This window comes from Megascapheus bottae, chromosome 27 (assembly GCF_031878675.1).
Source record: "Megascapheus bottae isolate mThoBot1 chromosome 27, mThoBot2.hap1, whole genome shotgun sequence".
NCBI lineage: Eukaryota > Metazoa > Chordata > Mammalia > Rodentia > Geomyidae > Megascapheus > Megascapheus bottae.
This window is the reverse complement of record NC_143535.1, coordinates 5,427,846-5,440,188: the sequence shown is the minus strand read 5'-3', so window position 1 is coordinate 5,440,188 and position 12,343 is coordinate 5,427,846. Positions and strand designations below refer to the sequence as shown.

General features: G+C 43.9%; 1 protein-coding gene across 1 annotated transcript; it reads right to left on the bottom strand.

The window, feature by feature from the left end:
* Positions 1-404: 404 nt before the first annotated feature.
* On the bottom strand, positions 405-12,112 carry Mpzl2 (myelin protein zero like 2). Its single transcript, XM_090319406.1, has 6 exons — positions 11,882-12,112; positions 11,519-11,685; positions 11,190-11,400; positions 8,572-8,719; positions 4,459-4,534; positions 405-659 (listed from the first exon to the last, which is right to left on the bottom strand). Exons 1-5 carry the CDS (start codon positions 11,937-11,939, stop codon positions 4,471-4,473), a joined length of 648 nt encoding a protein of 215 aa, XP_090175532.1. The 5' UTR covers positions 11,940-12,112; the 3' UTR covers positions 405-659; positions 4,459-4,470.
* Between the last annotated feature and the right edge of the window lie 231 nt (positions 12,113-12,343).

The window sequence follows — 12,343 nt, the reverse complement described above, 5'->3', positions numbered from 1 at the left end:
CCCGCGAACGGGGCGCAGGCCCCTGCTCAGGCCCCAGGCCTGGAAGAAAAACAAAGTACAGGTGGTGGGGTTCGTGTGGCAACTTCCCACGTTTCCAGCTTCCAGCACTCACTAGACTTGAAAGTAGTGAGACTGTCAAGTAGAATCCCTGGTGCTGCTTAGGCATCCCCACGCTGAGCTTGGCATAGCGCTCCATGCCTGAAATGTCAGCGGTGGCCGAGACCAGCCCAGGTCCAAGGTGCAGGGCAGCCTGGAAATGTGCCCCTCCTAGGCAGCTTTGTGCTCAGCTCCCATCTACCCAAAGCAATGTCAAAATTCTATGGAAATCCCTATCTTCCATTCATCCAGCAGAAATCCATTATTGACTCCCAGGTGGTTTCAGTTAAGGAAGTTTTACTGAAGATACAACACCCTCAATTTTTAATTTTCAGATATGTAGAGAAGCAAATAATTCTTTATTACTCACATTTTTATTTACAGTTTGAGTCATAATAAATAAGTTATAGTACAAAAGTGACCTTTAAGAATGAAACACTAAACAACAAGGTCATATTATCCCCTTGAGCAGTTAGCCAAGAAACAGCTACAGGAATGCTGGAAATACCCTCCGGAAGTCTTTCACTACGTCGTTACAAAAGGCGGAATATCATGCAGGTCATCTGTTTGAAGAAATAATTCAGTTTTATTTACATAGGTTGAATTATGAAGAAAAATTTCAAAACTGTGAATTATAGCCTTCAGGCCCAATTTTTAGCCTCAAAACTGAACAGCAAAAGTTCACCTTTCTAGGCGAATAAGCCAGGTATGGAATGAATTTCAGAATCATGGTACTTATGTAAATTATACTAAATTTTTTAAAATATTGGAAAAAATCAAGTTCTAACATCCTCAAACATGATATATTTGAAAATAAATTGATATAAACAATACTGAGATTTGGCAAAACCAAATACATATACAGCCCAGTCTATGAAAACAAGATATCAGACTGTACAGATGGGTCTTGATTCTCAACTTTTCTGTCCTTTGAACAAATGCTGCTACAGCTTAAGTTTGGGAAAGCATCAGGTAAATACTCTTTTTTAAAAGCACGTATATCTCGAACCTAGGTGGGGTGGCTCACGCCTGTAGTCCTAGTTACTCAGAAGGCTGAGATCTCAGCACTAAATACCTTGAGACTCTTATCTCCAATTAATGACTAGAAAATGGGAAGTGGGACTGTGGCTCCAGGGGTAGGGTACCAGCAGCCTTGAGCTGAAGAGCTTAGAGACCAGGCCCAGGCCCAGAAGCAGGGTGGTTGCCTTGAGCTGAAGAGCTCAGGGAGGGTGCCCAGGCACAGAGTTCAAGCCCCATGATCCGCCCCCCCCAAAAAGTAAATAAATACATTTTGCTCAGTTATGGTATTTTTGCAGTTTCTTTGCTTCATACCAAATTGTTAAGTAAATTACTACCAAAAGAAATTTCAAGTAAAAGAAAAAATAATCTCTTCCAGTTTCTGAGCTTCATGTAATGCCAGACAAAACTGACCATTTAAGGTTGGTCTTTTTTCACCAGCCTTAAATTTTGAGTTATAATGTACTGGTTCACACACCTTCTAGTAAACTGCTTAATTCCAGTCTGCAATGAGTATACTCTTTCAGTAGAGATTAAATACATGGGCGGGACATAATAAGCTCCAAAGTCACTGCTTGTGAAAGACCTACATTGTAGATTGTAGAAAAAGGTGATGAGTATTCATTCTGAGGTGACATTTGCCAGTGATCACTGACACAACCTTTTGTGTTGTATCAATAACGTAAATGTTGAATTGACAACCATAAAGGAGAAAGAAATAAAACTTTTTACCTGAAATACTGAAAGAAACTCAATAAGACAAGATACACTGAGTGCTTAGGGGAGCCATAAAAATCAAAATTAATAGCTTAAATTTTGGATTTACTGTCAATCAAAAATGGGACACATAGCTCATCTTTTAATTGAAGGTATGAGAAAGAAGGAGAGTAAATAGTAACCTTAGTAGGAAAAATGTTGCTCTAAAGAAATGGGTATATAAAAGGAAACTTCAAGTGGCTTTTATCACCTTTGATGCCAGTTTATGTATGTATGTCATTCTTGGAATGTTCAAAGACAAAAATTTAGTTTCTTAGTTTACAAATTAATACAAAACATTTGAAAAACTATTCACATTCTGAAATTAAATAAATGTTCCTAATGAATCTGTGTGCGTCTTGTCATGTTTGCTCAAGAGCCCTATGCCACCTTATGGGGTGAGCAAACACTGCAGAAATTGCAGGGAGAAAGGCCATAACTGGAAAAGCCAAAAGAAAATTTCCATTGACTTCAAGCAGTATTAACTACAGAGAATGTTAGAATACTTGTTCTTGGAATTCTTCGTTTCCTAAAATATAAAACAGAAATTTAAATGGATTATACATTTGGGAAGACTACATAAGGAATACTTGGCAAAAAAAAAAAAAAGAATATTCAGAAGGTATCTTAAAAAAAAAAAAAGGAATACTTGGCATCCTGATGCTTATTATTAAATTGATTCTCCATTTCCAAAGGAAAATATTCTTACGTGTAGTCTCCTGTTTTAATTTTTTTTTTGTTTGGTTGGTTTTATTTTTGCCAGTCCTTCTTAAGTTATTTTTAGTCTAAAACAGCCCCATCTTTATTTCCTGTGGCCTTGCTTGAGTTTTGTTTTGTTTTGGGGGTGGGGGTCCATGATGGGGCTTCAACTCTGGGCTTGGGCACTGTCCCTGAGCCTTCAGCTCAAGGTTAGCATTCTACCACTTTGAGCCACAGCACCACTTCCAGTTTTCAGGTGGTTAATTGGAGATAAGAGTCTCACAGACTTTCGTGCCCAGGCTGGCTTTGAACCATGATCCTCACATCTCAGCCTCCTGAGTACCTAGGATTACAGGCGTGAGCCACCAGCACCCAGTACCCTGCTCAATTTTTAAAAGACAATTATCATTGGTAAGAAATCCAAATTGGTGCTTATAATATGGTCACTTATATTATGTTTTACAAATTAAATTTTAATAGCATTAGCCTACAAAATGTGACTCTTGGCAATTAATAGGACCAAATAGGAAAACCAAATGTTACAGATTAAAGTTTTTAATATCAACAGTATTCTTGCATTATAAAGTTCAGTTTGCATTTATAACATCTAGAGATCAAATGTATTAGACTTTAGGGAATAGGAGAAATTCTGAGCATAGAAAAAATACTGCTATCTTTCAATGTAAGCATGGTAAAGCTGAAAACCAGAAAGACAAAACTTTGTCATACTCAAACTAGATTTACAGTACCATAATTACATAAGGAGGTGAAATGAACTCCAACTAGTACCAAGGTTCTCTTGTGAAAACGCATCTCCTGTAGTGTTCTCAGTGCCACGATGGTTGCAATTTTGAAAAACTACCTCTTCATGTAAAAAATTTCATCTGAGGGGCTGGGAGTTTGGCCTAGTGGTAGAGCGCTTGCCTAGCATGCACGAAGACCCGGGTTCGATTCCTCAGTACCATACATAGAAAAAAAGCCAGAAGTGGTGCTGAGGCTCAAGTGGTAGACTGCTAGCCTTGAGCAAAATAAAGTCCAAGGACAGTGCTCAGGCCCTGAGCCCAAGCCCAGGACTGGCAAAAAAAAAAAAAAAAAAAAATTCATCTGAGCACAGTAGCTAGGATTTGCTCACACTTATAATCCTAGCTGCTCAGGTGGCTGATACTAGAAAGATACAGTTTGAGGCCAGCCTGGGAAAAGTTCATGAGGGTCCCCCATTCCAGCCAATGAAAAGCTGGGTTCATCGGTTCATGTCTGTCATTACAGTGTGTGGGACACCTGAAAAGGATGTTCTTCACTCAAGCAAGCCCAGGCATAGATGCTATATCTGAAAAATAACTACTGCCAAAAGAGCTAAAGATATTGCTCAAGTGGTAGAGGGTCTAGGCCTTGAGTTCAAATCCTAGTAACTGCCCCCACCCAAAATTTACACATTAAAAGTTTATTATTAAAAGGCTGAGAGTTTGACCTAGTGGTACAGTGCTTGCCTAGCATGCACGAAGACCAGGGTTCAATTTCACAGTACCATATACATAGAAAAAGCTGGAAGTGGTGCTGTGGTTAAAGTGGTAGATCTCTAGCCTTGAGAGAGCCCAAGGACAGTGCTCAGGCCCTGAGTTCAAGCCCCAGGACTTGCAAAAAAAGTTTATTGGTGGTATACATAACCCCAAAGCCTCTAAAAGTTCGAGAACTATCTCAGCTTGAATGGCAAAGTCTAGCTTATTAATCTTTTGGAAAAAGTACAGCAAAAGAGGATGTCATCCTTTCATTAATAAGATACTCCCTGACCAGTGCCTCTGACTTCTTAAATTAGCCACTTAAATTAATCTGGAAGATGTCCCAGATAGGTCAGAAAGTGAAGGAAAGAATCAATCCCTTTGTGAACCTTACCATCTAGGAATGTTAGTCTGTATCTTCTAAAAACACAGAGACCTTGTTTTCTTGGTTGAACTTTTCTTCTTCTTTTCTGTAACAAAACAGAACCCAAAGGTCAAATGAACAGAGGAGAAACAAAGTGGGGGAAGTAGCACTGTGGCTCAAAGTGGCCGAGTACTAGCCTTAAGCTTAACAGCACAGGGACAGCGCCTAAGCCTCCAACCAACCAGAAAAGGAAAGAAACAAAGAAAGAAAATCCTACAGAAATGTCATGTAAACTGTTTTCTCTCCATAGCTTTGTAAGATTACACAAACCTGAGAGTGCGGCCAACCATATAGAGAGCGAAGCCACTCAAGGGCCCATAACTAGTAACACCCTTGACGTGTTGGCTGGCTGACACTTTTTAGAATATCTGGAATCTAATTTAGAAACTCTAGAAACGTAAAGGACACACTCTACTGCAACATTGGTTATTTTGCCTCTGATTTCAGAAATGTTTTGTGTTTACTAGAAGACTTCCTTCTTGGTTCTATTCTATTCGAACTAGGATATGTGGGTGTGTGTTTCTTTTTCAGTATTTTCCTCTCTAATTTTTAAGAAACGGTTATTGTAAAGGTGATGTACAAAGAGGTTGCAGTTATATAAGTTAGGCAATAAGTACATTTGTTTTTTGGACAATGTCACCCCTTCCCTCACAGTCTCCCAGTTTTCCCTCCTGTTCTCATTCACAAGCTCATTCAACATAGTATCTAATAAGTGTCAATGCTTCATTAGTTCAAGCTTTGTCCCTCCATTTCTCTGCCGCCCCCCCCTCCCAACATCCCCCAAACAGATAATGAACAAACAAGATGAAAAGAAAAAAGGGGCTTCTAGAGGACCCCACGGAAGCACTTCTGCTAACCTAGACCCAGGCGTCCTCTCAGATATCCCAGGAGGACAGCTCTGTGTGTGGACCAGACTCCACCATCCTCACCGTCCTCCCTCAGAATTCCCACAAAGTGTGGCGAGGCTGTTTGGCAGCTCCCTAGCCCTGCAGCTCTCAGCAGACCACAAGTGCTGAGCAGGATGGGCGGAGGAGACAAAGGCTGGCAAATTGGAGATCTTCTCCAACTAATTAAAAGATCATGCCAGTGTACCTGCTTGGCTAATGATGGGGACTCTTCAGAAAATGCAAGACTAGAGGCTGATAAAGACAGAGTCCTAATGAATGACTGACACCTGTCAATCACATGAAAATTAAATAAATATCACCCCTTGCCAAAGCTCCTGGATGCTATTAGGACACTGATTTTATATGTCAAGAATTCGGAAGATCCTGTGAATCCTGTGATTCAGCTTTCTAGCTTTTTGAGATTTTTTCCTTTCTAATTTTTTTATTGTTATTATGAAGATAATATACATAGGGGTGACCGTTACATAAGTCAGGTAAAGAGTACATTTCTTTTGGGACTGTGTCACCCATTCCCAGGCTCTCTCCTGTCCCCATCCACAAGTTTTTGTTCTTAATTTGGTCCTGAGGATGGATCTCTTCTTACTTCAATGTTTTGTTTTCTAAAGTCTAGGAGAGGTGAAATAGTTATTTGAAGGCATATAAACCATACTGAGTTATTTAGGTGTTGGGTAATAATTAGGAAAGATGACTGATTTTCTGGTTTTCAGGAGTTTGAGCTCTAATAAATGGAGATTTTGATGTGTTAGTGTAAATAGTAGTCAATAAATGTGCATATAAGGAACTTGCCTCTTTTTTCCATACCCTTGAGTCCATTTCAGTAAATAGTTTTATATTATCAGAGGCACAGAGGCCTCTGTCCCTCCCCCTTTCTTTTCCTCCTCAAGGAGTATCCTTTGGGAGGATGGTTTCTTAAACTCTTTAAATTGATTACATTTTTTTCAGTAAATACTTACTGAGGAAAAGAAATAAATGGTGCCAGCCCAGCTATATACTCACAAAAAGACAATCTTTCCATTTGAAGAATTGGAACTCTTACTCCAACCATAGACAAAACTAACTCAAGGCAGAGACGGGGAAGAGAAATTGGGAGAAAGCAAAAAGAGGGGTGATACTGTCCACAAAGCAATGTACTCACTATTTCATTTATGAAACAATAACCCCTCTGTGCAGCACCTTAATAATCACAATAAAATTGTATTTAAAAAATTTTTAAATCAAAGAGGATCAAAGATCTAAATATGACAATTAAAACTATAAACCTCTTAGAAGAAAATGTTTAACATTCATGATATTGGATTAGGCACAGAGCCAGCAACAAAAGACGCAGGTCAAGTTGTACTTCATCAAAACATAAGGACATTGAACAAAAAAATAAAAGAGAATGGGAAAAAAAATTGACAGATTATATATATTTCAGAAGGGATTGGTATCTAAAATATATTTAAGAAAAACTTTCACCTGAATGATAAAAACACATTAACCAGACCGGTTATAAGGCAAGCAGCCTCTCTGTATAGTTCTGTAAATAAGCTATACAAGAGGGCCACAAACATATGAAGCTCAACATCATCTATCATTATGACAATGCAGATTAAAACGTTAGTGAGATACTACTTCACGTCCACTAGATGGCTATGATAAAAAAAAAATTTTAAGACAATAACCAGAGTTAGTGACGGTATGGAGAAATGAGAATTCCCATTGTTGACAGGCATGTAAAATGTAACTGGAGGCAGCAATCTGGCTATTATTATTCCTCCAAAAATAAGACAGTGACCATAAGACTCAGAAACTCCCTTCACTCATAGAAGAATTGGAAATAAGTCTCTACAACAACTTGTGGGTTAATGTTTATACCAGCATTAGTCATATAGCCAAAGAGCAAGGGGAAGAAACCCTAAATGCCCACCAATTGACAAACGGATAATCACAGGTAGTAAGTATACTCATTGCACTGGAAGATTATGTAACCTCAAAAGTATTACTGAACCAGGTGCTGGTGACTCACACCTGTAATCCAACCTACACAAGAGGCTGAGATTTGAGGATTGCAATTCAAAGCCAGCCCAAGCAGGGAAGTCCATGAGACTCTTATCACCAATAAACTAAGAATAAACTAGAATTAGAGCTGTGGCTCAAGTGGTAAAATTAGAAGCATAAGGACAACACCCAATCCCTGAGTTCAAACTGCACGCGTGTGTGTACAAACGCACGCGTGCGCGCGCGCGCACACACACACACACACACAATATTGTTGAAGTACTGACCATACTACATTAATAAACAAGTGTTAAAACATAAGTGAAAGAAGCTAAATATAATAAAAGGCTACATATTTTATGATTTTAGTAACAGGAAATGTCCAGGATCGGCAAGGTCGCATAGATAAGAAGGTATTGGGCTGGTGAGAGGAGAAATAAGGAGTAATAGCTAAAAGGACTGCAGTTTCTTGGGGAAGGGGGATGTTTAAAAAGTGAGCAGGAAGCCAGGCATAGTGGCTCATGCCTGTAATCCTAGCTACTCAGGAGGCTGAGACCTGAGGATCCAGGTTCAAAGCCAGCCCTAGCATGAAAGAACCTGAGACTCTTATCTTCAGTTAACTTCTAGAAAATGGGAAGTGGGGCTTGGCTTAAAGGTAGGATGGTAGCCTTGAACTAAAGAGCTCAGGGTCAGCAACCAGGCCAAGTTCAAGCCCATGACCCACAAAAAAAAAATAAATAAAAATAAAAAGTGAACAGGTTAAAGGTTAACATTACAAGGTTGTTGCATAACTGGATTTTATGATACATCATGTGCATCTCAATTTAGAAATGCTTATTAAGGACCTACTATTGGCTTAGCAGATCACTGATTCTTAGCCACCCTACTGACTCCTTAGCCCTGTCGTTAGAAATATGTGCTTTACCTTAAAAGCAAGGGATATTTTAGAAGAACATGACAAGCAGATTTTATAGCATCAAATCCCATATTGTAAAGAAAGTATACATTGAAATCTTTTGCAAAATTAAAAAAACCTTTTGCAAAGTTACTATTCACCCCTTAATTTATCTGTTCTGTGAATTAGCATTCTTGCACACAGGATTTAATCAGAGGGAAAAACATGTGTTCAACAATTTGGCTCCAGCACAAAATATCAAGAGTCACCATAAGAAAGTGCTAGACTTCCCCGCCTTACGATTTTATCTCCATCACTTTATGAGCTCTTTCCTCCCGTCGCTTTTTCCGAAAGTGCTGGACAAGGACGACCAGGATCACAATTATGATCATCAGTGCACAGGCACAGCCAATGGCCAGAGTCAGGAAATAGATCTCAGAGAAGGTCACTATAAAGGGGAGAGAAAAAGATCAGGTGATCAACTCAGGAGTCTACAAAGAACATCATGGCCAGGTGCCAGCTGCTCCTGCCTGTAATCCTAGCTAGTCAGGGGGCTGAGATCTCAGGATCATTTTTCAAAGCCAGCCTGGTCAGGCAAGAAAGTCCATGAGACTTTCATCTCCAATTAATTGTGAAAAAAGCCGGAAGCAGAACTGTGGCTCAAGTGGTAGAGTGTCAGCCTTAAGCAAAGGAAGCTAAAGGACAGCAGCTGGGCTCTGAGTTCCAGGCCCAGGACTGGTTTGCACTCACAAAAAAAACTATGATGAAATCTAAAGGCATAATAGCATATATTACCTCATTAAATGGAACCTTCCTTTTTCCAGCCTCTATGTATAAAATGTCATATTAGCTTGTAAACTCTACAAGAGACAGCTCCACTGCTATAGTGAATCTTAAAGCACAATCCTAGGGGTAATAGCAATTGTAGCGCTTGAAAACTTTGAAATGAAAATTCTCAGGCCCCAGCCCTACTTGTATTACAAGTAGGGCCAGCAGCCTCTGTTTCATCATGCCTTTCAGGTGACCAAGATGATGCTAAAGTTTAGAGAACCAGTGAGTCTGATGAATTGCCTAGAAGGACAATGTTATCACTAGCTGGATTAGACCTAGTCCCCAGCTCATTTCTTCCTTATGTACACCTCTACCAATCAGTCATTTACTCCAGTTTATTAAGGGCACTGTGACAGACCAGGAAAGCCAAAACAAAAATTATTTTCAGGAAGCTCTTTGTTCTTTAGGAAGATAACCAAATAAATCAGTAACTAACAGTCTAGTAGACAGTGAACAAGAAACCCAGAAGGAAGAAGGGCTCCTAAACTAGACTCAAGTCTAGTTTAAAACCTGCTTCTATCCTTTCATTGGATTTCTGATTTGCACCTCAGAAAACACAAATAGAAAAGGTACTAGAGAGGGGCCGGGAGTTTGGCCTAGTGGTAGAGTGCTTGCCTAGCATGCACGAAGACCCGGGTTCGATTCCTTGGTACCACATACTTAGAAAAAGCCAGAAGTGGTGCTGAAGCTCACGTGGTAGAGTTCCAGCCTTGAGAAAAATCCAAGGACAGTGCTCAGGCCCTGAGTTCAAGCCCAGGACTGGCAAAAAAAAAAAAAAAAAGAAAAGGTACTAGAGAATGTCAAAGTTAGGAGTTTCCAGCCTGGAATCTCCCCCAAGATAGACAGAGAATCGCAGCAAGGTGGTTCACACCTGTAATCCTAGCTATTCAGGAGGCTGAGATCTGAGGAATGAAGTTCAAAGCCAGCCCAGGCACTAAGGTCTGTAAGACTCTAATCTCCAATTAACCACTAGAAAACCAGAGCTCAGGGACAGCGCCCAGGCCTGAGTTCAAGTCCCATGACCAACAAAAAAAGAAGAAGAAGAAAAAAGAAAGAAAAGAAAGAAATTAGCTGTGTGTACACTCATAAACCCAGCACTTGGGAGACAGAGGCAAGAGGGTGACATGTTCAATGCCAGTCTAGGCTACAAAGCCAGACCCTATCTCAACAAAGGTGGGATTGAGAATTGAGATAAGTGAACCTTTATACTCCATGTCTCATTACGTATGCCTCCATTTTTTGTGGGGAACAGGGCCACACATTTTCAATATATTCTTTCCATTAGATTCTCAAGAAGTAATGATTCCAGTATGTTTAAGAACTATTCAATTCTTGTCTAACCTGTTCATTAAAAGAAATTGAGGTCAAAAGTACCTTAGTTTCAGGATTTCAATCACTTCTCTAGATCACATGTTGCCTAGTGGTAGGGTCTTGAGATTGTCTCAAACTGTACTAAGAATGGAAGGAGGGCCCATGCCACTTTACAGGCTTAAAAATTTGCAGCGGTAGGACTGTGTGATGGTTACGAATCCCTATACCCAGCACTTGGGAAACTGAGCTAGGAGGATGACAGGATTTCAAGTTGAAAGACATAGGAGGATCCCATTGCGGCATAATTAACTTTTAAACTTTCTTGAAGCCTCAGGTTCCTTCTGTATAGAGAGAACTCCATTTCTGAAGTTCTTAAAAAAATAAAAACTAGTTCATGTATATTGTTGGTAAAATACAGAACAAGTACACTGTGTCCAGTACGTGGCTGGGTACACACGGGTTAGCACGCTGGGAGTCTGCCCTGGGGGGCACCGGGGTTAGATGCGATCTAGGAGTGCAGCCCTTCGGATCCTGCCTCCCCAGCAGGTGAGCGGAGAATGAACGGACCCATTGTGGGGCTTGGATGGGCGGGTGGCTTCCTCTCCCGCTTGGAGGAGGCTCAAGGCTGTGTTTGTAATGGATCCCCGATCCCTTCGCTCTCCTTTCTTTCTTTCCACCATCACACAAAGCCCCGCTCTCTCCGCGCCCGGCTCCCCCGCGCCCTCTCCGTCCCCGCTCCAGCCGCGCCGACCTCTCCTCTTCCGGGCTCCACCTACCAGTCTGCACCACGCTGAGGCGGATCGAGCCCACCAGCCCGTCCACGTCGGGCGGGTTCTTCACCTGGCAGGTGTAGGTCCCGTTGTCGTCAAACTGCAGCTTCCACAGGATGATGGAGGCGTCGGAGCGCTCGGGGTTCCCGTCCCAGACCACCCGGTCCTTGAACCGCCCTCTCTTGGGTGGGAAGGGATCCACGTGGTAGTAGAACACCTGGGGAGGAGCAGAGGAGCCCGGGAAGCCCGCCGCGCCCGCCGCCCGGCCGCCCCGCTCCTCCGGCCCGGCTCCGGCCACGGCCGCCCCGCGCGCCCCGCGCGCCCCGCGCACTCACGAACTGCTCGGGGCCCCCATCCCGGGGGCGGAAATTCCAGGTCACGGTGAGGGCGTCCCCGACCGGCGCGAAGCTGGAGAAGGTGCACTTGAGCCGCAGGTCGGTCCCGTTGACGGCCTCCAGCGCCCCCGACGTGTAGATCTCCACGGCCGCGGCCGACCAGAGCGCTGCGGGGAAGACGCGCGCTGCCCACCCGGGTCTGGGGAGCCGGGCCGCCCCGGGCGTCGGACCGCCCACCCCCGCCGGCCACCTGCGGGCGCGGACGGATCCCGTCCCGGGGCCCCCGCCCGAGCCACGTGGGTCCCCGGCCAGCCGCGAGCCCCGAGGGCCACGTCCCGCCGCGGGGCGCCCACCTGCGCTTACCCGAGAGCCGCAAGCCCAGGAGGAGCAGCGCCGCGCGCGGAGGGCCCGGGCCGAACATCGGGAAGACCCAGCGCCGGCTCCGGACGGCGGGCCGGGAGGACCGGGAGGACCGGGAGGACCGGGGCTCCTGCACCCCGCCGAGGCCAGGTCGGGCCGCTCGCCGACGGGGAGCGGAGCGCCGGGCCGTGACTCGGGCGGGGCGGCCCGGGCTCGGGGTTGGAATGAAAGGTAGGGCTTCCCGGCTCCCGCGCCCTCCCCTCCCCGCCCCTCCCACCCTCCGCCTCCACCCGCCCCGCCGCTCGGCCCAAAGGTCCCAACTGCAACCCTCCCCGCGGCTGCCCCGGCGAGGAGGTGGCGCCGGCCCCGGAGTCCGGGCCCGGCTGGGACGCGAGCCCCCTCCCCCGGGCGCCTCCCCGCGTGGACCCCGGGTCCCCGCAGCTCCCTGGACAGCCTGCGAAGGCC

Coding starts and splice junctions, on each gene's coding strand:
- Mpzl2 (XM_090319406.1), bottom strand. CDS start 11,939: ATGTTCGGCCCGGGCCCTCCGCGCGCGGCGCTGCTCCTCCTGGGCTTG. Junction 11,686..11,881: donor CCTGGGCTTGCGGCTCTCGG/GTAAGCGCAGGT, acceptor TCTTCCCCGCAG/CGCTCTGGTCGGCCGCGGCC. Junction 4,535..8,571: donor AAAGTGATGGAGATAAAATC/GTAAGGCGGGGA, acceptor GTTTTGTTACAG/AAAAGAAGAAGAAAAGTTCA.